This window comes from Pantherophis guttatus, chromosome 3 (assembly GCF_059756535.1).
Source record: "Pantherophis guttatus breed Tessera chromosome 3, ASM5975653v1, whole genome shotgun sequence".
Lineage (NCBI taxonomy): Eukaryota > Metazoa > Chordata > Lepidosauria > Squamata > Colubridae > Pantherophis > Pantherophis guttatus.
This window is the reverse complement of record NC_142065.1, coordinates 122,355,420-122,377,261: the sequence shown is the minus strand read 5'-3', so window position 1 is coordinate 122,377,261 and position 21,842 is coordinate 122,355,420. Positions and strand designations below refer to the sequence as shown.

Below are 21,842 nucleotides of genomic sequence, written 5' to 3'. Positions count from 1 at the left end.
TCCGGATTTTTCGTCGGGCCCTAAAAACTCATTTTTTTCAACTAGCTGGTCTGTCCTGATTTTAGGGTTAGTTTTAAAATTTTTAAAATTTTAATATTTATTTTAATTGACAAGTTTTAAATTATGAGCCAAATTTATAAATTATCTTAATTTTATTTTAATTGTGATGTTTGTATAGATGTTTTTTATCTGGCTGTTCACCGCCCTGAGTCCGAAAGGAGAAGGGCGGTATAGAAATGCGAATAAATAAATAAATAAATAAATAAAAATTAACTGAATACAGAATATAGAATAACAGAGTTGGAAGGAACTCTGTTATTATAGTTGGAAGAAACTGGATGGATAAATGATTAACATTAATTGCAAAATATGGCAAAGCACACAAAAATACGGTATCTTCCCCCCACCCTTTAACAGAAACAACAAAGGAGGGAAAAACAGCAGAGTTGGGATGCGGAGAAGGAAGAGTTGTACTTACAAGGATAATTGAAATGAGGGAAGGGAGGGCAGGGAGATTGTGGAAAACTCCAGGCATTTGGGGCTGAGTTCAGCAATCATAAATTTTTTGATAAGTCTTGCTGAGTTCAGTGACTCCTATTCATACAGAGAGATGATGTCTGATCATACCTAGGCATCATAAATTTCTAAAATAGTTGTCTGCAAATGAAGGGAAGACAGTATGTTAGCTTCACATTCACTCCTTTGCCCATTGGTACCTGAAAAGGATGTCTTCAGAAAAATTGTGGAATTATGGATAGAGGAGTCTTTCTAAAATCTGTCCTCTCAATGAAGCTATACAGGAATGCAAGAATTCCCCACTTCAAAGGTAATTTATTTGGAGGAATAAACCTTCTCGGTGCTTTCACGCTGGCTAATCACAACACATTTTAAATTAGTCCTAAAAATATCAATTTGGTACTCGTGTGTAAAACACAATATTTATAAAGCTAAATCCAACCATGTAATTAAAGCTGTATGCCATTAACACTTGCAAATGAGCTGGAAACTTGCAAAAGTGCAGTACTAAATTTATGGTCTGTACTTTATTAACAAGTTACTAGAGAATAGTTCAAGCCTTTATGTATATGTGACCATAGAAAGCTAAAAATCCAAAGATTTCAAAAAATTGAATATTACCACATTTTTCCTAAATGTGAATTCATTGATTTAATATTTCTTCAAGAAAGTAATGGATTTTTGCATGTCCTTTGATATAACTGTATTTTATTCCTGTGGTTATAGCAAAAGTCAGCAAAAATGATTAAAAGTTCCTTTTCTCTTTCACATCTTACTTCATATCATAATGGAAGAGGTTCTATGGGCATACATATTGTTTTTGTTAAAGGAACAAAAACAATAACATTGATAGGTAGTGAGGCAACCAAAAAAAGCAGAAACAGCAAGTTGGCCTTTTAATTCATCTTGAACTGTTGGCAAGTTATATGGTATAAATTAACAATTAAATGTATAAGTAATACATCTACCTCTACAACAAAAAAGTGACAATATCAACAAACTTATAAAAAAGAACTCCAGAAATGTAGACTTGTTCTTCTGTGTTGAAAAAGACTAATTAAAATGTTGACGAATAATATATATTGCAAGCCCAAGTCTGTAAATACTATGCAATGGTCATGTTGTATACTTTATTTCACTGTCTCCTGTCTTGCAAAGAATCTCTTAGCTATTTTCTCTTCATCCCCATTTGTTGATAACTTTCTTGATAACTTTCAAGAGAAACTTGGAGAAGCCTACAGGATTGATTCCAGCCTTTTGAGGAAGGTCAGGAGAAGAAGCAAACATGGCTGGGATCTCAGAAATACTACTTTATTGTCATGTAGGGTATAATAACAGAACCTTGAAAGTCTGTCTAAATGTTTTTCTGACTCCTCTGATGTTAGCAAAATCAAGGTGAGGCTATTCTGAGTTTCTTTCAACCTCTGGAATATGTAATTGCTTGTATAAATTCCTCCTTAGTGGTTCTTTCACTCCAAGATCATCTCTAAATCCCTTCACACCTCTCCCTCTCTCTCCCTCCACACATAGACACTAACATGTCTAACTAAACACATGCCTCTGAAACTATTTTAAGATTGTGTGGTGTGTAATCAGAAAATCTTTCTATCCCCATTATTTATAGCCAATTTAAAAAAAAACCCTATGATCATAAAATATATTTAAGCATTCCTCAGTACATAGTCCTACAACAGAGAAAAATCCAACTATATAATCAAAACATTTTAAAACCACATTAAATCCTTCATCTTGTCATCTAATATTTATAAAAATGACAGCACAATTATCAAATCATGCAAACAATGCACAAGAATAATTTCAATGCACAAGAAAAATTGGGAGGTTTTAAATTTTGCAAAGGAAATTCAGTCTCCCCCTGGCTACTGTTTCAGATAATTTCAGTTTAATATTAAATCTACATGCACTGCATTCAGTGTCTTTTGAATTTCTGTGTTTTCAAAATTAAATGTGGAAATACACTTTATTCTTACTTTCTTACATGTTTTAGAATGCCTTATTGTTTGGGAACCCAGTTTAAATACGAGGAAGCATTCTGATCTGAAGGTGGGTCATTCTGCTGCTTCTCTGGAAGCAGGAACAATTTGTAATGAAGTATCTGTCTCATCTCTAATATTAACAATACTTTAATTATTCTTGCAGAGGTACAGTAGGCAACTTCCACTGAAAGAAATTAAAGTAAAAAAATTAAAATACTTGGAGACTTTAATTCACTGAGTTAATACATACTGTATTATCAAGACCAACAATACTTTGAGAATTTAAACCTACATGAATGTGTATGAAAATTTGAAAGAAAACCAGTAGTCTATTGAAGAATTAACTCCATATTTTATATTCTCAAGAAATAACCAGGGTGGAAACTGGGGCAAATTAATGTCAGGATACATGAGGTATTATTTCCCTCTATTCATCATTTCCCTTCGTTTGTTATTATAATTTTTGTTTGTTTTTTTGCAAATTGTTCTCTGCCTGCCTCCTGGTTTTGATGTACCATATGTTCAAATTCTGTATTTAGAGAAACAAACCCATGGAGTGTTCTCATGAAAATATCAAATGCTGCTTGGAATTATAGACCCAAGAAAGCTTCAACCACTGCTATTTGCCTTTTCCATGAAATATTATTAGCTTTGAATTTCAGAAATAAATAAAAGCCAAGGATACCATCTGGTGCCTTTTAAAAGTGACAAAATAGGAAAATAATAATAGAGCCTTTGTGCAAAACAGTTTTGCATTGGTTTAAGCTCAAGAATTTGGAGCAGTTACTATGACCTTGTTGTCAAAGCACATTCAATCTTTGCAGCTGAACATTTATGCTGATAGTGACTGATTCATTGGAAGCTAATTGTTTCATAAGGTACTGTTGAATTCTTAGCTTTACCAGGTACATGAAATATCTTCTTTGGTAGTACTTTCTTGCCTGTCTATTTATTATTTATTATTTGTTTGATTTATATCTACTTTTCTTCCAGAAACCCAAGGGCCTTATCCATTGTGGTATTCTTGTTCAAAACTCTCCTTACTTATTACTTCTGTAAGCTGTGTTTCAGGCATCTATTCACTTTTCACCAGTCTTTTGTTGTCATTTTTGTCAACTCATTTACTATTCTGTTTCTTTTAAATTTCATGTATTCATGTAGTTTCGTGTCATTTAATCTGTTATATACCCAACTTGGGGAACATTTCATTAGCAGTTGGTAACTTCATGCAGTCCTCACTTAACAGTAGTAATTGGGATTGGAATTTCCATCACTATGTGATGCTAGATTACATGACCGCATCCCGCATCATGACAACAATCCTGGCAGCCCCCATTTATTTATTTATTAATCGAACTTCTATACCGCCCTTCTCCTTTCGGACTCAGGGTGGTGAACAGCCAAAATAAAAACATTTATACATAACATTACAGTTAAAAATAGATTTAAAATAATTACATAAATTTGGCCCGTAATTTAAAACTTGTCAATATAAAATCCGTATCAAAATTTTAAAACCAACTATAAAATCAAGACAGACCGGCTAACTGAAAAAAGTAAGTTTTTAGGGCCCGACGAAAAGTCCGGAGATTGGAGATCACTCGTATCTCTGGGGGTAGATTGTTCCAAAGGGTAGGTGCCACCACAGAGAAGGGTCTCCTCCACCATTGTCTGGCTGACGGCACCCTGAGGAGGCCCTCTCTGTGGGAGCGAACCAGCCGGTGGGAGGCTATTGGTGGCAGAAGGCGGTCCCGTAAGTACCCTGGCCCTAAGCCATGGAGCGCTTTAAAGGTGGTCACCAACACCTTGAAGTGCACCTGGAAGTCCACCGGAAGCCAATGCAGCTCGCGCAGGAGAGCACCCTGTCGCTCCCATAATCCCACGCGCGGCCGCATTCTGCACCAGTTGGAGCCTCTGGGTGTACCCCAAGGGGAGCCCCATGTAGAGAGCGTTACAATAGTCCAGACGAGAGGTGATGAGTGCTTGAGTGACCGTGCGTAGGGAGTCCCGATCCAGAAAGGGGCGCAGCTGGCGTATCAGGAGAACCTGATAAAAAGCCCCCCTGGCCACGGCTGTCATATGCTCTTCTAAAGATAGCCGTGTGTCCAGGAGGACACCCAAGTTGCGGGCCCTCTCCGTAGGGGCCAATTATTCGCCCCCAATAACCAGTGATGGCGTCAGCTGGCTATACCGGGACGCCGGCAGCCACAGCCACTCGGTCTTGAAAGGGTTGAGTCGAAGCCTGTTTCTCCCCATCCAGACCCACACGGCCTCCAGGCACTGGGACATCACTTCCAAGGCATCATTGGGATGGTCTGGGGTGGAAATGTACAGCTGAGTATCATCAGCGTACTGATGGAACTCCACCCCAAAACCACGGATGATCTCACCCAGCGGCTTCACATAAATGTTGAACAGGAGGGGCGAGAGGACCGACCCTTGTGGCACCCCACAAACAAGGTGCCTTGGGGTCGACCACTGCCCCGTCAACACGGATTGCGACCGGTCGGAGAGATAGGAGGAGAACCACCGCAAAACGGTGCCCCCCACTCCCAGTCCCTCCAGCCGGCGCAACATGATACCATGGTCGATGGTATCAAAAGCCGCTGAGAGGTCTAATAGGACCAGGATAGAAGAATAACCCCTATCCCAGGCCCTCCAGAGATCATCCACCAACGCGACCAATGCCGATTCCGTGCTGTACCCAGGCCTGAAGCCGGACTGGAGCGGATCCAAATAGACAGCTTCATCCAGGTACTGGGGAAGCTGTCGCGCCACCACACTCTCAACAACCTTCATAATAAAACGAAGATTGGAGACTGGACGATAGTTAGCCAAAACAGCCGGATCCAGGGATGGCTTCTTGAGGAGAGGCCTCACCACCGTCACTTTCAAGGCGGCCGGCAGGACACCCTCACTCAAAGAAGCATTGATAATTCCCTCATGTAACCTCCCGGGAAGCCAGCACCAACCAGGAGGGACACAGGTCCAAAAAACATGTGGTCGCGTTCAGCCGTCCCAAGATCCTGTCCACGTCCTCGAGAGCCACAGGATCGAACTCCTCCCAGATAACACTCTCAAGGCCTGCCTCAGTCATCTCGTCTGAATTAACCCAGTCGGCGGCCAAGTCTTCCCGAATCTTCCCATTGTGTTGTTAAGAGTGGGTTGTGGGTTGGACTTGGTTGTTTCTTGTACTAGATCCCTGCTTTTTTCCATTCTTCTTCTTAACATATGAATGTAGGTTTAACTGGCAGAGATTAACACCAGATGGCCATGGTATCATTACTATGTTGATGATACCCAACTGTATATCTCTATTCCTGGCCACCCAGATGAAGTTGTCAAGGTTCTTTTCTAGTGTCGGGAGGCTGTGGGGATCTGGATGGAGAAGAACAAGCTTTGGCTTAACTCTTCCAAGATTGAGTGTCTATTTGATTTGGTCCACGGGTCCTGGAACTGGAGATTCTAACATTGACCCATTCTGAGCAGAGCTGCACTGCCCAGTTCAGATTCAATGCACAAGTTGGAAATCTTCCTGGATTCATAGCTCCTTTTGGAAAAGCATGTGGCAGCTAGGGGGTATGGCAGAGAAGCACTTGTCACATTTACTCATGCCTTAGTCCAGTGGTGGGATTCAGCCAGTTCGTACCACTTCGGGAGAACCAATTGTTAACTTTCTGAGCAGTTTGGCAAACTGGTTGTTGGAAGAAATCATTAGGGCAGAGAACCAGTTGTTAAATTACTTGAATCCCACCACTGCCTTAGTCACTCGCAGTTGGGAATATCCTTGTAGATCATATGAAAAATTTAACGGGTCTAGAACACAATAGTATGAGTACAGTAGTTATGGACATTCCTTATCATGAACTTTTACTTCAATTCTACCCCTTTAGATGAACTGGCTTCCAATAGGTTTATGGCGATCACCCTTAAAGCACTACATGGCATAAGACTGGATTATTTGTGGGGTCACCTGCTTCCAAGGGTATCAGGTTATCCCCCACTCAACAAAGAGAAATCCTCCCGGTTATATCACTGAAACAATTACATTTTATAGAACAATATTTTAGTCTGGTTGTCAATTTACTGCTATAGTGAGTTTTAATGCATTGTATTGTTTTTGTTTATTTACATCCCCCCTTTATTATTTTTACAAATAAATCACAAGGTGGTGAACATATCCAAAATACCTTCCTCCTCCTATTATCCCCACAACAACCCTGTTGGGTGAGATGCTTTTTTTTCTTGTGCACCACCCAGAGTCATGGGGTTTGAGTTGGACAGCCATATAAATATTATAAATAAAATAATAAAAAAGTTGATTGATATATAGATAAAACCGTGAATATTAACCAGCCAGTCTGGTTGGGTTTCAGGACCCAACTTAATGCACAAATAGTAGGTGCTACTAAAAATTGAAAAGCCCATTTTGTCTGATCTGCTCAGGATTTGTTTTGAATTAGTATTCAAGGACATCTTTAGATATATAAACAAACCATAGCCAAATTCCATGAAATGCTTATAAATCTGGGATGCCTTTTTGTAGTATTCTATCCTTTTATATATACTCATTTGATGTGAACAAAAATGGCTTGGCTATAGACTTTTCCCCATTACAAGACCAGAATTGTAATGTCAGTTTCTCATATACTCATGATGTCTTAATTTCCCACTAATGTTTATATTGAGATTACAAAGAAGAGAATTCACATTGAGGATTTCCTCATTATAATTTCTTCATAGTTTTTCTGTATGTTACAAGAGGCACGAAACTGTACCCACTCTTTCTCTCTTGTGTATGAAAGATACACACACACATACATATACATAGAGAGTAAATGATGGGGGTTTTCTTCAGCACATCACGACTATTCATGACTCTGACCTGCACCTTCTCTGCTGCTGAAACAATGGCATTTGGAGAGAAAAAATTAGTATACTATTAATCAGTCTGATACACTAAAGCGTTCAAATATCTTTAAAGGAAATGTAAACTTGAACAGTTATGTTTTCCATTAAAATACTTCACATTTTAATCTCGTCCTCCTCTATAACCAACATCTTGACTAAAGAGAAAAAGAGAACTGTAATTGCCAGGAAGGAAGGAGTTCAGATCTTTGCATACTCTTTGAGAATCATCTCCAGTTTCTGACCGAGTAGAATATTACCCTTCACCTTCACTTTCCCAATCAGAAAAGCCTTCTGGGGCTTTATCTTGCCCAAAGCAAGTTCCATGAAATCATGTTCAGAGAGAATAAAAACTGTGTTGGCAGGCTCGTGAGATGCTCCTTTATAGACCTGACCAGAACCAGACTTCAAATCCAGGGTCCACTGGGCCACAACCTTTCCTCCATTCATGATGTCCCACTGAAAGACAGCATTCACCTTTTTCACAACTTGACTGCCAACACCTTTGATGCGACGCCCAATTTCCTCAAAAATAAGATCACTCTGAAGTCCAGGGCCTTTCGCTGAAGCATTTCTAGATGTCATCAGAGGTTCATACAAATCTGAAACAGCAGTTTGTTCACTTGTGTTGATTTTCATGTGAAGACATTTCAGCCTTTCTCTCCACATCTTCTTTTATAAATGTTTGAAAATGAGCAATTGTTATCTCACTTTGTATATAAGAGCTAGGGTGTTACCATACCTCTTTTCACAAACAGTATTTACATTTCAGTAATAAAATGAAGTAGAAATCATTGTTGGGTGGACACATTGTGTAATCAGATATGACAGCCAGTCAGCATTAAGTTTCAGTTGGTTTGTATGCTGTCATCTCATTGGTGGATATACTTTATTGTGACAGGCAAGATTTCTTATAAAGGCTGTGGCTGTGTGCTGCTTGGGTGTAACATAAGGTGTAGATAGACAGTGTGCCTACAATTTTTTGTCATGCATTTTGTCTACATAATAAAATTTGACTTTTCTTGAAGAATTTCAATTATATGAAGCCTGGGATTTGGCAAAAATAGTATTTATGTTGATACAAAAAATGTATAGCTCTTTAACATTAAGGAATGGAATCAATTTATGTGCTCCTTGTTGATTTTTTAAAAATATCTTCATATTTTAAGAATGATAAAATGGAACAATGTGTTTTGGTATGGTCTAAATTTACTTTGAACTAAATTTATACTAGCCTGTGATCCATGGTTATCTGTATCCTAGGAAAGAACAGCTCTTTAAGATACCATTGTAATCTGGTAGTGTCACTGTTTAATATCATTGATCATATGGCAGGGTATTGTTGGATTTATTGTATGTAAATTGTATATGTTGCAATATTAAGTATTCTTTAAGCTTTCATACTAGGTTAGCTACACCAGCAGTCCCCAACTTTTTTTGTACCAGGGACCAGTTTTGTGGAAGACAATTTTACATAGCCTGGGAGGGGAATGGTTTCAGTTTCACTTGCTTGCCCATCGCTCACCTCCAGCTGTGCGGCCCGGTCCTTAAGAGGCCATGGACAGGTACCTATTTGTCTCGGGAGTTGGAGACCCCTGAGCTATATATTTGAATAAAGAACAGTATGAAAACATACATTTTATCTTAATTTGAAGTATCTCTTAATACTTCATAGCCTGAATATTATTTTTAAATGTATCCTTATAAACGTGTGTGTAGTATAGATATTCTTGTCAATGATCCAGAATTAGTAAAACTGCTGAAAGCTTGGCAGATAACTATTTTCTGTTAAATTAAGTTTGGAATGGCCCAGAGTTCACAAAAGTAGCCCCTTGCCATTAAAGTTATGAAGTTGCTATTTTCAAATATTTTACTTTTATGTATGCATTTAATTCTTTGAAAGTTACAGAGTAGGAGAATTTCAAACATCCTGACATTGTGAATTCAGATGTAACCCAAACTGAACTGAATCTTTTGCAAATAACTTTTGCCTCAAAAACCTTTGCCTCAAGATGCATTTAACAACTTGTATGTCAAGATAAGGAACATATTTTGAATACGTATATACCTTTGCTGATAAATTTAAATATTTATAATTATTATTTAAATATATATTCTATGCAGATCTTTCCATGCTAGGAAATTTTTGACTTATGAAAGAGACACAGTGGTGAAACAGACAGAAATAACCAGATCTATCAACTCCAAGTGTGGTCTTTTTTCTGTTGCTGCAGCACATCACTTCTTAAGTTGGTAATTTGTTTCAATAGTTTACTCCCATATTTCCCATACTGGGAGAATCATTTCTGAGGATTTTCTGCTTACAGTTCTATTTTTTTTTAAATTTTTTATTATATTTTTATTGTTAAAGAATAACAGAAAGAGAAAAAAAAAATACAAAAATCAATAGTAAGGAAAGAAAAATTTTTTCCCCCCAACGTGCTATACAAACGGAAAGGAAGTTTTAGGAAACTGAAGTCTTCAATTCTTCCAGAAATCTCTTTGATAAGATACTGGTGCCAATTCATCCAATCTCCCAAGTGCAAAGTCCACATTCTTTCATTACCTTTAATCTCCCTCCAAACATCTACTACACCATTTTGCAACATCCAGTTATCAAGTATCCCCATTTTTCTTATTCCACCATAGCGGGTAGGATTGGTACTATCCATCTGGTTTCTAATTAAATTAAAATCACCAGCAATAATTACCTTCCCTACCCTTTCAATTTGCAACAAATCAGTAATCTTATTCAAAAAATCTTTTTGATTCACATTTGATACATATAAATTAACCAATGTTATTTTTTCCTCGTTAATACATCCTGTTATTATCAAATATCGTCCATCGATATCTGCTATTACTTTGTTTTTTTCAAATTGGACTCTATTTGATATTAATATTGCAACACCTCTAGATTTTGAGGACCCAAAAGCTTTTTCATAAACCTGCATACCTTTTAAATACATCCTGTTTATATCCTCAGATTTCTGATGAGTTTCTTGCATAAAAAGTATGTCAGGAGAATCTCTTTTAATCTTAAATTCTAAACGTCTTCTCTTAATCTGATTCCCAGTACCTTTAACATTCCAAGTCATTACCTTAATTACCCCCATTAATATTTTTAATTTTAACTATTCCCTCTTTTTCCTTTCCGTGACCCAAAACCCAAACAAATATATATAGACAACACATAACATAAAAATAATAATAATAATAAAATAATAATATAAAACATGCAGACAACATAAAACAAAAACTAACATAACACACAACCACATAAAATCTTCATCTCCCACCGTCTTCATTAAGACACGCCTCGTTTCCAAGAGTGGGGGAGAGGGGACCCCGTCCATCAGCTGGGTCGTCTCTTCATTGGCATAATTCTGGTTTCAATTGAACAACTACAAGTTCTTCGTCCCCGCACTCGGGCTCATCTTCCCTTTTATGTTCAGAGTCCAATGTAATCATCCTTTCCACTCCTTCACCAGTAACATCTCTTTTCTTCTGTACCTCCGCCAATATCCGATATCCAAGAAATATCTTTCGTTGGTTTTCTTTTCCTCTTTGGTTTTGGACCTAAACCTCCGACCGCCCCTCCTTCTTCCTCTGGTGTTGATGTATATACTTCAATTCCACCCATTTTGAGTAATTGTGATCTTAATTCACTTTGTTCTTCCTCTTTTTCTAAAAAGCCAAGCTCATGGAGATATTGAACCGCATCCGTTTCTATTGTAAATATATGCATTCTATTTTTATAGAAAAATTTCATTCGCTGTGGTGGTCTCCAATTATACTTAATACCTCTATCTCTTAATATTTTAGTAATTGGCTTCAAATAATATCTCCACGATCTTTCCTCTCTTGAGATATCTTGAAAGACTTGGACCTGTTTTCCCTCAAGCTTCAGCACAGCATCACCATTTTCTCTAATTTTTGCCATTACTTGTAATTTATCATTAACACTTGCAAATCTCACCAAAACATTTCTTATTATTTCACGTTGTCTTCTAAATCCAATTCGATAGACACTTATCAAATCTGTAGTTGTAAAATTTTTATCCAATCCGAGTTCATTAAGCCATTTCAAAACACGTTGTTTAACATTGTCCACTTTTTCTTCCACTATGCCTCTTATAACAATGTTGGACTTCCTAACTTCTTCTTCCAGAGTACATATTCTTCTATCCTGTTTTTCATTTTTTTAAAAAATTTCAGTTATTTGCTTATCAATTTTTTTTGTTTGCACTTGTAGTTGATCTACATTATCTTTTATCACTGTTACTTCTGCTGTGTATTTAGCAAAATTAACATTAATTTCTTGAACAATTTGTTCCAGCTGATTGGATCTTTCCTTCTTTTCTTCATCCATTTTTAAATGTATTTTTTGAAATTCTGTATCCATTATTTCAATTTTATCACTTAATTTGTTTAATGCCAACACAATTTGAGCTGAGTCAATACTAGCTTGAGAAATGTTTGACCTTAGATCGCACCGATTCATCTTTAGATGGATCCATCTTAATAACTCCTATAATTTTTGACCAAATATTTCTATAACCTTATTCACAATTCAAAATCAATGGGTCATCAACTTGTATTTAAAATGTTGAATTGTTGAAGAGGAAAATCTTTAACTATCAGTTCTGTACCACAGATACTCAGAAGGATCTTTTCAGAAAGACTTGGGCTTATTTTACTTTCACTTTAAGGAGCCAGAGACGACAAATAAAGCATTAAGGAGTCCCAAATTTAAAAAAGTTGAAAGTCCAAATTATTGAAGGCTTGCTTACAATTGCTTCTTGCGCCAGAGGCAGTGTAAAATACGAACAGTGAAATTCCTGTAGTCACGTTAATCAAGATCAGTTACACTCCTCAGCGCCATATTGCCCGCTGCGAACTTCAAACAGCAAACATACTTTAGATTACTTTAAAACTTTTAACTTTTAGTCCACAATTTTCACAGCGTCTTCAAAAAAAAAGGATAATTGCTTTCAAATTTTCGGACGATCCCACAAACAAGCCATTTAAATATTCGGCTATTCCAAAAAAAAAAAAAAGGTTCCTGTTCTCCACGTTTATGTCGACTCCAACATTCAGGCAGCTCTCATATATCTTATTTTTATCTTATTCAAACATAGCCATAAAACTTGCTGCCCTTCGCCCTGCGGACGTTTTTTGCGGATCCAGCTCACAATTAAGTTCAAATTTATTGTTTTTCAGACCTCTTTAAATCATCATTTCGCCGTTTCATCACCCCCTCTGCTCACTTTTATTTCCCCGAAGGGAAAGCACTTTAAAAAAAAGCCTCAATTAAAAGCAGTTCAGGGTGGCTTACCACATCGATCTTAATCCAACCAAAACAGGAACTCTTCAATAACGCATTTAGTTGTTATCGGACTTTAAAAATGCTGTTTATTTTTATTTTCATCCGCTTTTAATTTTCCATATGCCGCAGAGAGACGAAGACAAAGTCTTCTAAGCCACAGCCATGGACACGCCCCCCCCTGCTTACAGTTCTAAACAATATTGCATTTCCTCATTTGAGATTGGTATGAAATCTGGGGGTCGTCCTAGGCTTTAAGGCAGTTTTGGCAAACTTTTTCAGCACCGAGTGCTGATGATCTTCTGGTTTCCAGCACACACATGCATGCCAGCCACCTGGTGTTCTGGTTTCTGGCATGCATGCGCGCACGAAGACTAGCTGTTTGGTGCCCATGTGCTGGCTCCAACCGGTCTTTCGGGGGTCCTCGCGCCTCCCTGCCTGCCCCCCTGGTCCCCGTCGGGGTGACGGGACATTCTCACCAATGACCCAGTTCCACAGTCCAGGACAGGGAGAGAAATTTGGGTGGGGAATACCGCCTCCCTCCATTGGAAAGCCAGAGCCCCTTTCTGGCCTCGGATATAAGGGGCGTTGGTGATCTCGGGGCTTGAGTTGGGGGGCCAGCAGGTGGGAGAACTTCGCCCCAACTCTGGCTGGGATGAAGTGCCTCCCCCAGCCCGCCGAGAACAAGCCAGCACAGCCCCCACTTCCTGGCTGCCGCACCTCTTACCCCTCAATGGTGTCTCCAAGCGTGAGGAGCTGTGCTCTTCGCCAGCCCTCCTGGGATAGCTCACCTCCCCGACGGCGGCTCCTCCTTTTCCTCCTGGCTGCTCCAGCATCCCGGCAGGAAGAGGCATTGTGAGAACCGACGCTGCCCCCTCACGGCGGCAGGAGCAGCAGGTGAGGCGGCTGCCTGCCCAGCCAGCAAACACCCTGCTGCCCCATGTGCCCCACAGGGTGCTCCAGACCGTGGACGTGTGTTTGTGCCACAGGCTGGAGCCGCGCAAGAAGCCCGCTCAGGCGGGGAGGGATGGAAGCCGTGGCCCACCCAACCTGGATGGCAGCTCTATTCTCCTTGCTCTTCCAAATTCCGGCGCACTGGCCACCTGGTTTTCATGCGTGCGGGAGTGCCAGAAACTGAAAGAGCAGCCGCCTGGTGCGCATGCATGTACCAGGAAGATGATTTTCCGGTTTCTGGCGTACACATGCACACTGGCCGGCTGGTCTTCGTGCATGCACACTCACCAGGAACTGGAAGATTATCTTCCCGGCTTGTGTATGCGCACCGGGCGGCTGCTGTTTTGGTTTCTGGCACTCCCGCATGCGTGAAGACCAGCTGGCCAGCGCGCTGGAACCCAGAAGAGCAACAGGCGATGGCTCTGCATGCCACTTCCAGCACATGTGCCATAGGTTTGTCATCACGGGTCTAAGGTGTCCCTCAAAGAGCAAGAGGAAGATGTAGCCAGGAGGGTGTTTGCACAGATTTATGTTGTGCACAAGTTGAACTGTTTCTGAACTGGACCTCCGCACAGTCACTTCCTTTGTGCAGCTGATTCAAAATGCAACATTATGCACATTAATGGGCAGAGCTTAGTATGTCCATATAACAAACCAGTGGTGGGTTGCTTCCGGTTCTCCCTGGTTCTTGCAAACCGGTAGTGAAAATTTTGAGTAGTTTGGAGAACCGGTAAATACCACCTCTGCCTGGCCCCACCCCCAATCTATTCTAGCTGATCAGCTAGAAGGAAAAAATCAGGGCTCACTTGACAAAGAAGAAAAAAAAAAAAAACAAGGCACCTTAGCTTTAAATTGAGAAGCCAAGAAGCCTCCCAACTGATTGGCTAGAACCAATCCGCTCCTTGTAATCCGCTCGGTGGTGGTAGATTGGCAATTGAGGCCAAGCTGCCCAAAAGTGGTTTCTGATGCTCTCGGTGGTGGCAGAGCGGCAAAAAATTGTTTACACTCTTGCCGCAGCGCTTCAAAGGTCTGCCCTACAGCTGATCAGCGGTAAAAAGCAGTGTGGTGGTAGACCAGTGCGCTCCAAAAACAAATGGATAGACCGGTACGGCTCTGCAAGCAGTTAAAAGCCTGGTAGACCAGTATTTCTGCTAAATCCTAAAGAATTGTTTGTCACATGACTATCAAACAATACCCACAAAATAAGCCATGCCCACAAAACCAGTAGTAAAAAAATTTAGAACCCACCCCTGTAGAACCCACAAGCTACATCGGTTACCAAAAGGCTTTGGGTGCAATTTAAAGTGCTAATTACCACCTATAAAGCCTTGCATGCTAATTATTTGAGGGATCATCTGCCCCATGGTTTCTGCCCATCCCGTGTGCTCAGAACTGGCATATTCTGGGTCCTTTACAAGTCATCCAAGAAGTAAGTCTCCTCTGTATTGCCTGCCTTCTGGGATCATATTCCCTGAAATCCAAAGCATCTCCACCGTGCTCTCCTTTTGATGAACCTTTGGCTCTTTTCTCAGGCTTTTTGACTCTTTGAAAATGTGATTGTTAGAAAAATGTGAGGGTTTTCCCAACATTTCTTTTGTTGATTGGCTTTTGTCTTTCCCATTTCTGTTTGCCTCCCAGAGTCATCTGGAGTTGGATGCTCTTACAAATAAATTAAATAACATCAATATGAAATCAGCTGAAACCTTAATCTAAATTTGGAATACCATTTGGAATGATAGCAAGTTCTGTATCTGACAAAGACAGTAGTAAGAAAATAAATTTGCTAGCCCTGATTTATAAAAGTATGATATTTCCAACTTTTCAATATATCAGGGTAGTTGCTATAGGTGCTGTTGTCTCTACCCTTGCCCTTACCTTTGGGCAAGAGTAAGATCAGATTGCCTTTATTAGCTTTATAAGAGGAGTATCACTGTTTCTCAAGGCCACAGTATTTATGTTGTAATAAAAAACCCCTTTCCCAAGAGAAACAGCACCTTCCAGAAAAATGGCAATTGAAGCTCTCCTTTGCTCCAAACCTGCTCCTACTAGAGCTTTTTTTCCCCATATGACTGGGTAAAAAATGCAGGACAGGGAGGGTCTGGTGTTTGAATCGCATATTTCCCATGATGTGTGAATGCCATTCTGGTCACCAGCAACCAGTGAACACAAAAGAGGGAAAATACCTAAAGAAAGTAAGAACTACCTCAGAAATATTTAAAAGAAAAGAAGGATTTCATTAAACTTTCCTAATAGACAATTTTGATATCTAACACTAAAACACATTAAGTTTCTTTAAAAAAAAACCAGGCTTGGCAAATAGAAAAGTTGTTCAGGTGCTGTACTTTATTAATAAAGTTCTTCCCTTTGAAAAAATTTAACCAACACATATAAACACACACAGTTTACAGATTAAATAATTGGTAAATTAATCTAACTTGAATTCAGTTTTTTCCACAGATTGTACAGCCAGACATTAACACACAAACAATGCATTTTACACTTCATTCTGAAAAGAGACATTAGATCAGGGGTGTCAAACTGGTGGCCCGTGAGCCAGATGCCACACTCACCCTAGCTCCACGAAGGGGAAAAACATCACGTGACAGCAACGTGACGTGGCGAGTTTGACACCCATGCATTAGATGGACCAAAAGTAGAAGCATGCTCTTACAAGGGAAAAAAAGTAAGAGAAAATGTATTTTAATGAAATGGATCGTAAGATTTGTTATATACTGCTCAAAAAAATAAAGGGAACACAAGCAGAAGACATCCGAGATCTGAATGAATGAAATAGCCTTATTAAATACTTTGTTCTTTACATACAGTAGTTTATACACTGCTCAAACAACTAAAGGGAACACAAAATTACTGTATGTAACAAACGAAGTATTTAATAAGGCTATTTCATTCATTCAGATCTCGGATGTCTTCTGCTTGTGTTCCCTTTATTTTTTTGAGCAGTGTATTTATGCTGCTACAACTTGCATAACAAACTTTCCTCATCAGTAATGGAAGTCTCCATGTTACCACTGATGAGATGAGGGCTAATGCAGCACAGCTTCTTCAGGTACAGCCAAGAAAGCATAAACAGTCTTGTGCACAGAGAAGGAGCTATTGCTGTGACTATCCCTCACTTCAGGGTCTGGAAAGTAGAAGATGCAGGAGACTCTCTCCCACACAGTATGGGCCTCCTCATATTGTCTGGCAGTATGGAAAGGAAGCACAGAAAAATGTCAAAAAGACCTCTGTAGATATCCACACACAGGACTGATTTCTAAAACAACAACTCTGATAGAGTTGTCCCACTACACTAGCAATGTTTACAGTATGAAAGACATCCACACATTTCAGCTGGAAAAGGATTCTATCAGGATTTAACCCATCCTTTACTGAGGGAGGGATGTTTAATTTCAAGTATTGAGTTGAACTTTAAGAGACATTCTAAGCAGCTCAAAATACAAATGATGGACTATCCTCTGTCTCTTCATCAGCTTGGTAAATACAAAACAGCCTGGGGATTCCTTTGAGGATTGAGATTGTTTGGGGTGGGGGCGTAGAAGATGAAGAACACCTGCAGTTGTACTGAGCTTCCAAAATGCAGGAGGCATTTCTATTCTGCTCCTCCAGCCATTCTCTCTAGCTGTTGATAGATTGATGATGCCCACTGGAAGAGCAGAGGGGGGGAGGAACTGTTGTCATGATGAGAGCATTTATGCCAAGAACCATATGCATTGTTAAAATAATGTGGGCATTTCACAGTTATATAAACCTAACTATATGGAAGGGATAGTTATATAATTTATGCAATGAAAATACTGCAAATAAGAAATGACCCAAATAGAAACTTGCTTTAAAACCTATTAACGGTGGACATTAATAAAATTCCTTTGGTTGTTTGTAATACAGCATGATGGAGATCCTTACTTCTGTCAAATTCTCCTTCTGCATCAAATAATTTTTCATCTGGAAATTTAGCATCCTCAGCTAATGAGCACAGAAGGTCACCAGTAGTGTTTTTGAGCTTTCCTGTTAAAAAGAAAGGGAAGAAAGAAAATAAATCATAATGTCATACAGAAAAAAAACCCCTTTCCATTCTCCAGATACATGTTTAATTGCCACTGGCTTTAACAGTTTAATCATAAAAAAGGGAGACCAAATGATTTCAAGTAGCATTTTAAACATCTGTTCAAACTTTCAAAATAATCTCCCTATACTGTATACTATACTGTACTGTGAGCAATTTGCCTGGCATTTCTCAGTATAAAAAGCTGAGGCAGTTTTTCTGGAAAATCCTTCCACTCAATAGCTACAAATATATTTCTTAAATAGTGTCCTGAACAACATGCAAGTGATTCACTGGATTTGTGTAGTTAATGCTGCCCAGGAAATATCTGTGGCTACACTCCCATTTACTCAGAGTTGTAATTGCCAAATATGATGCTATAATATGGGTATACAGTATCTAAGTTAGATGGATGATGCTACTGCCAATTTTAGTGGTGAAAGAGATAAAGAAAAAATTGTATAGTTTTCTTATGCTTAATAGCATGAAATTGTGGATCCTTTCAACATGGAGACTTCATTTTTCAAAGTATATTCTAGCCCAAAAACTCAACCTTTTTTTTTGTAAAAAGTTTTTCTTTATTTCTTTACACACACACAAACATACAATGTATTTTTGCTGAACAATCTTTGGCCAGTTAACAAATTTAAACAATTTTTAGTCCTTACAACTAAGATTACAATTTCTATACCTCCTTTTTGCCATAGTATTTATTTTCATCTATTTTTTTACAATATTACCCTTCATTTTCATCTCTAATTTTAACCAAATTCCATTTTTCCCTTCTATTCTATATTAAACCCCTTTTCATTGTCATCTATTTTTATATCCATCATCAGAATAATTAATTTTGTGGTGTTACAATTGTTCAGTTCTTATAGAAATAGTGAACCCACTTATTTTATAGCATACATTTTCTTAGGTAATATAGTCCAACATTTTAGTATAAATCAATTAATTATATAAATATCTTTTCCATTTATAAATTCAAACAAGAAAAAAAAGAAAAAAAAGGATATAAACGTGGCTATTCCAATTAGTTCCATTTTCATACATCAAGTAATTTTCCCCATGTTCCTCCAAACCACATCTTCATCATTTCTACTTTCATCACGATATACAATTAAAAATATTTCATTTATTACAATTTCCTTGGTTAAATTTTAAAATATTCTGTTATCCTTTACTCATATAGCTTCCCCCATGTATTGTTCCAAATCCTCACTTAATCATTTCTACACACACCACCATAAACCATTAAAATTATTTCAATTATTACAATTTAGACTTATTCAAATTTCTAAAAAAAAGAAAAAACTCATTATCTAGATTTCAAAAATATAAATAATATTCCAATTATTGTTCAGTTCATTTTCACCATCATATGATTTACTGTTATTTCTTACAATTCATCTTTCAATTCTAGATGTATACCTCGTATTTCTCTTTCATTTCTTTCTCCTTTTCTCCCTTTTCATTTTTATTTTTACCTTTTTCTTTCCCCTTTTTTCCTGTGCTTTAAAATCCTGATCTCTCCCATTTTGCCCTGTATTTCCCATTGTTCCCTCTCTCTTTTCTCTTTTTTTTTATTTCACCACTGTTTAGTCCGCTGTTTAGCCCAATATTATCATTCTGTATTTCAAAGTCCTGGATTCTTCTATTCTACCCTTTATTTCCTGTTATTATCCACCCTTTTTCTCTCTTTTTTATCTTTTCACTGTAAATCCCAGTGTAATCATTTAAGTTCTTTATATTCTTTCTGTTCCACCCTTCTTTCCGTATTTGTCTCTTTCTAGCCTCTCTATTTCTTTCATTGTTAATCCCAATGTAATCTCTAAAAACCTTATTATTACTATCCACATATTCAATTACTTTTTCATATTTAATCACATTTTCTTTATCTTCTTTATTTTCAGCCTCTGTGTCTTGCTTCTCCGTCTCTGTTTCCTTGTCAGCTTGCATATGCTTTATCTCACTTTTTATGTCCTCAGGTTTTAATCCCCCATGCATCATTGTAGTTATTTCTCTTATTTCCATTTTCCATGACAAGTACATCAATTTGATCATTTCTCTAATTTCCAGTGCCATTTTTTTTCTTTTTAAGTTAGTATTATTCCAATTTTAAAAGTTCAGTGGTATTCCTCCCCACTCCCCTCCCAAAGTCAAGCCGCTTGCAGACAAAGGAATCCTCCCTAAAAGTTATCAGGGCTGTTACCTGTAAAGTTCACAATTTTCCAAAACACAAACCAAGATACAGTGTTCTTTTTTGCTCCTGAAGGCGTCTCTGCAGTTACCTAACAAATATCCATTTTGTTTCAATCTAAGTTGACAGTCTTAACTAGTTTCTCTTTTTCTTTTCAGCTTTAAAAATACCAAATCAGTTTTATAGTCCAGTCCAAATTTAAACAGCTCTTTTCACTTCTTTTTTCCTTTTTTCTTTTGTTTATACAGTTCTTCTATTACAGGGCTTATTGTCCATTCTCTTTTGTTTTTCTTAAAATTCGTGAAAGAGAGAAGAGAAAAAGGATCTATTTATTTCTTTCCAATCCTTTAATCCATCTTGGGGTAATTTCTTTCATTTTTAAATTTTCCAAATTATTTTCCAGGTAGTTTTGTTCAAAAGACAATTTTCTATTCGGGTTTTTGTCCCTTTAAAATTACGCTTCAACATTTTCTTATCTTCCTCCCATGCCGTTCTTTCGCTGGGGGTCTTCAGGTTTAAAGATTTTTTTCCCCTTATTATAAGTTGGCTGTCACTCACCTGGCTTCAAAAAACTCCGTTCCGTTCATTCCTCCTGCTCAATACTTAGTCCGATTGCGCCAGCTTCGTGACAGCCGCAATGGCTGCCTCCCCCCGCCGCCAAGTTGTAGAGAGCTTCCTCTGACCTTTGAGGAACTTGCCTGTTCCTCTTGGTCTTCCGAGGTGCCTCTCCTTCATCCCCGTCCGTACAGGACGGTTCCGGTCCGAAGACCCCTTGGTGATGGTTCATCAGTCCGTGTTTTTCCGGAGCTCATCGGAGCCTGCTAATTCCTGACTGTCTCGCCGCAACGGTTCTGGTCAAATCTCAACAACTCAACCTTGATGCTTGAAAGCAGCCACTGAATTTTACAATCAGTAAATGATTTGAATTGTAAAAATTATCCAGGGTATAGGAATAATGGCACTAAAAGAAAATCAAGAACATTCAGCATGGATTTGAAAAAGCAAAGCAATAAGTTTGGCAAAAATTAGCAGGAAGTCTTATCTTCCTAAAATTACATGTGTATTAATCTTCCTAAAATTCTAGTAATACTGTTGTTAAGACTAATCTTTTTAAGATTCCTACACTAAGACTACATTTCGAACCACGTGCCTTCTTGTCCGAGACCATAGAATTGTAGAGCTGGAATGGCCCATGAGGTTATTTACTCTAACCTGCAATGTATGGAAAACCATTTTAACCCATCCGTAAGAAAAAGAAAGCACTATCTAAAATCTTCTTTAAAATCTCCAGAGATGAAGCCTACACAATCTTTATAGATAGACTATTCCATTTTGTACAGATCTTACTCTCAGATTTTTTCCCCCTTATGTTGAAATTAAATCTAGGTAGTTGCAACTTATACTCATTATTTCTAGTCCTACTTTATATGGCAATGGAAAAATAGTTCATGCCCTCTTCCCTGTAGTTTCTATATGTACCTATAAATGGCTTCCTGAATATCCCAAGTTCTTTACAATTCTGAATAGGGCACGTCCTCAGCTCCTTGTACCATCTTTGTTGCTATCCTTTGAACCTTCTCAAGCCTGTCAACATTCAACTGAAAATGAGGAGCTCTAAATCATACACAGTATTTCAGGTGTGGTCTCACTAATGCCAAGTAGAGAGGAATAGTGACTTTGTGTGTCTTTGATATGATGTTTCTTCAGTGCAGCCCAGAACTATATTAAACCTATTATTAACTGTCTAACCCTGTTGAATCCTATTCAACTTGTTGTCAATGTAGCATTTTAAACTCCCACAATACCCAATCAGCAGAAAAGTATTACCAACTGAGAATTAAGGGACCCTAACTAGCTCATTTGGACAGCATATGG

At 38.3% G+C, this 21,842-nt stretch overlaps 2 protein-coding genes and 1 long non-coding RNA gene across 3 annotated transcripts in view; 1 reads left to right on the top strand and 2 right to left on the bottom strand.

The window, feature by feature from the left end:
• The window catches only part of LOC117662354 (uncharacterized), a 107,205-nt gene that overhangs the window by 60,300 nt on the left and 25,063 nt on the right, over positions 1-21,842 (top strand). The gene's annotated exons all lie outside the window — the stretch shown is intronic.
• Positions 7,476-8,224, bottom strand: SCP2D1 (SCP2 sterol binding domain containing 1). The gene has a single exon (XM_034411752.3). It carries the CDS (start codon positions 8,088-8,090, stop codon positions 7,623-7,625), a length of 468 nt encoding a protein of 155 aa, XP_034267643.1. The 5' UTR covers positions 8,091-8,224; the 3' UTR covers positions 7,476-7,622.
• DTD1 (D-aminoacyl-tRNA deacylase 1) overlaps positions 16,023-21,842 on the bottom strand; it is a 27,305-nt gene continuing 21,485 nt past the window's right edge. The window contains exon 6 of the mRNA XM_034411749.3: positions 16,023-17,727. The gene's annotated coding sequence lies outside the window, so the exon portion shown is untranslated. The remainder of the gene's footprint in view (positions 17,728-21,842) is intronic.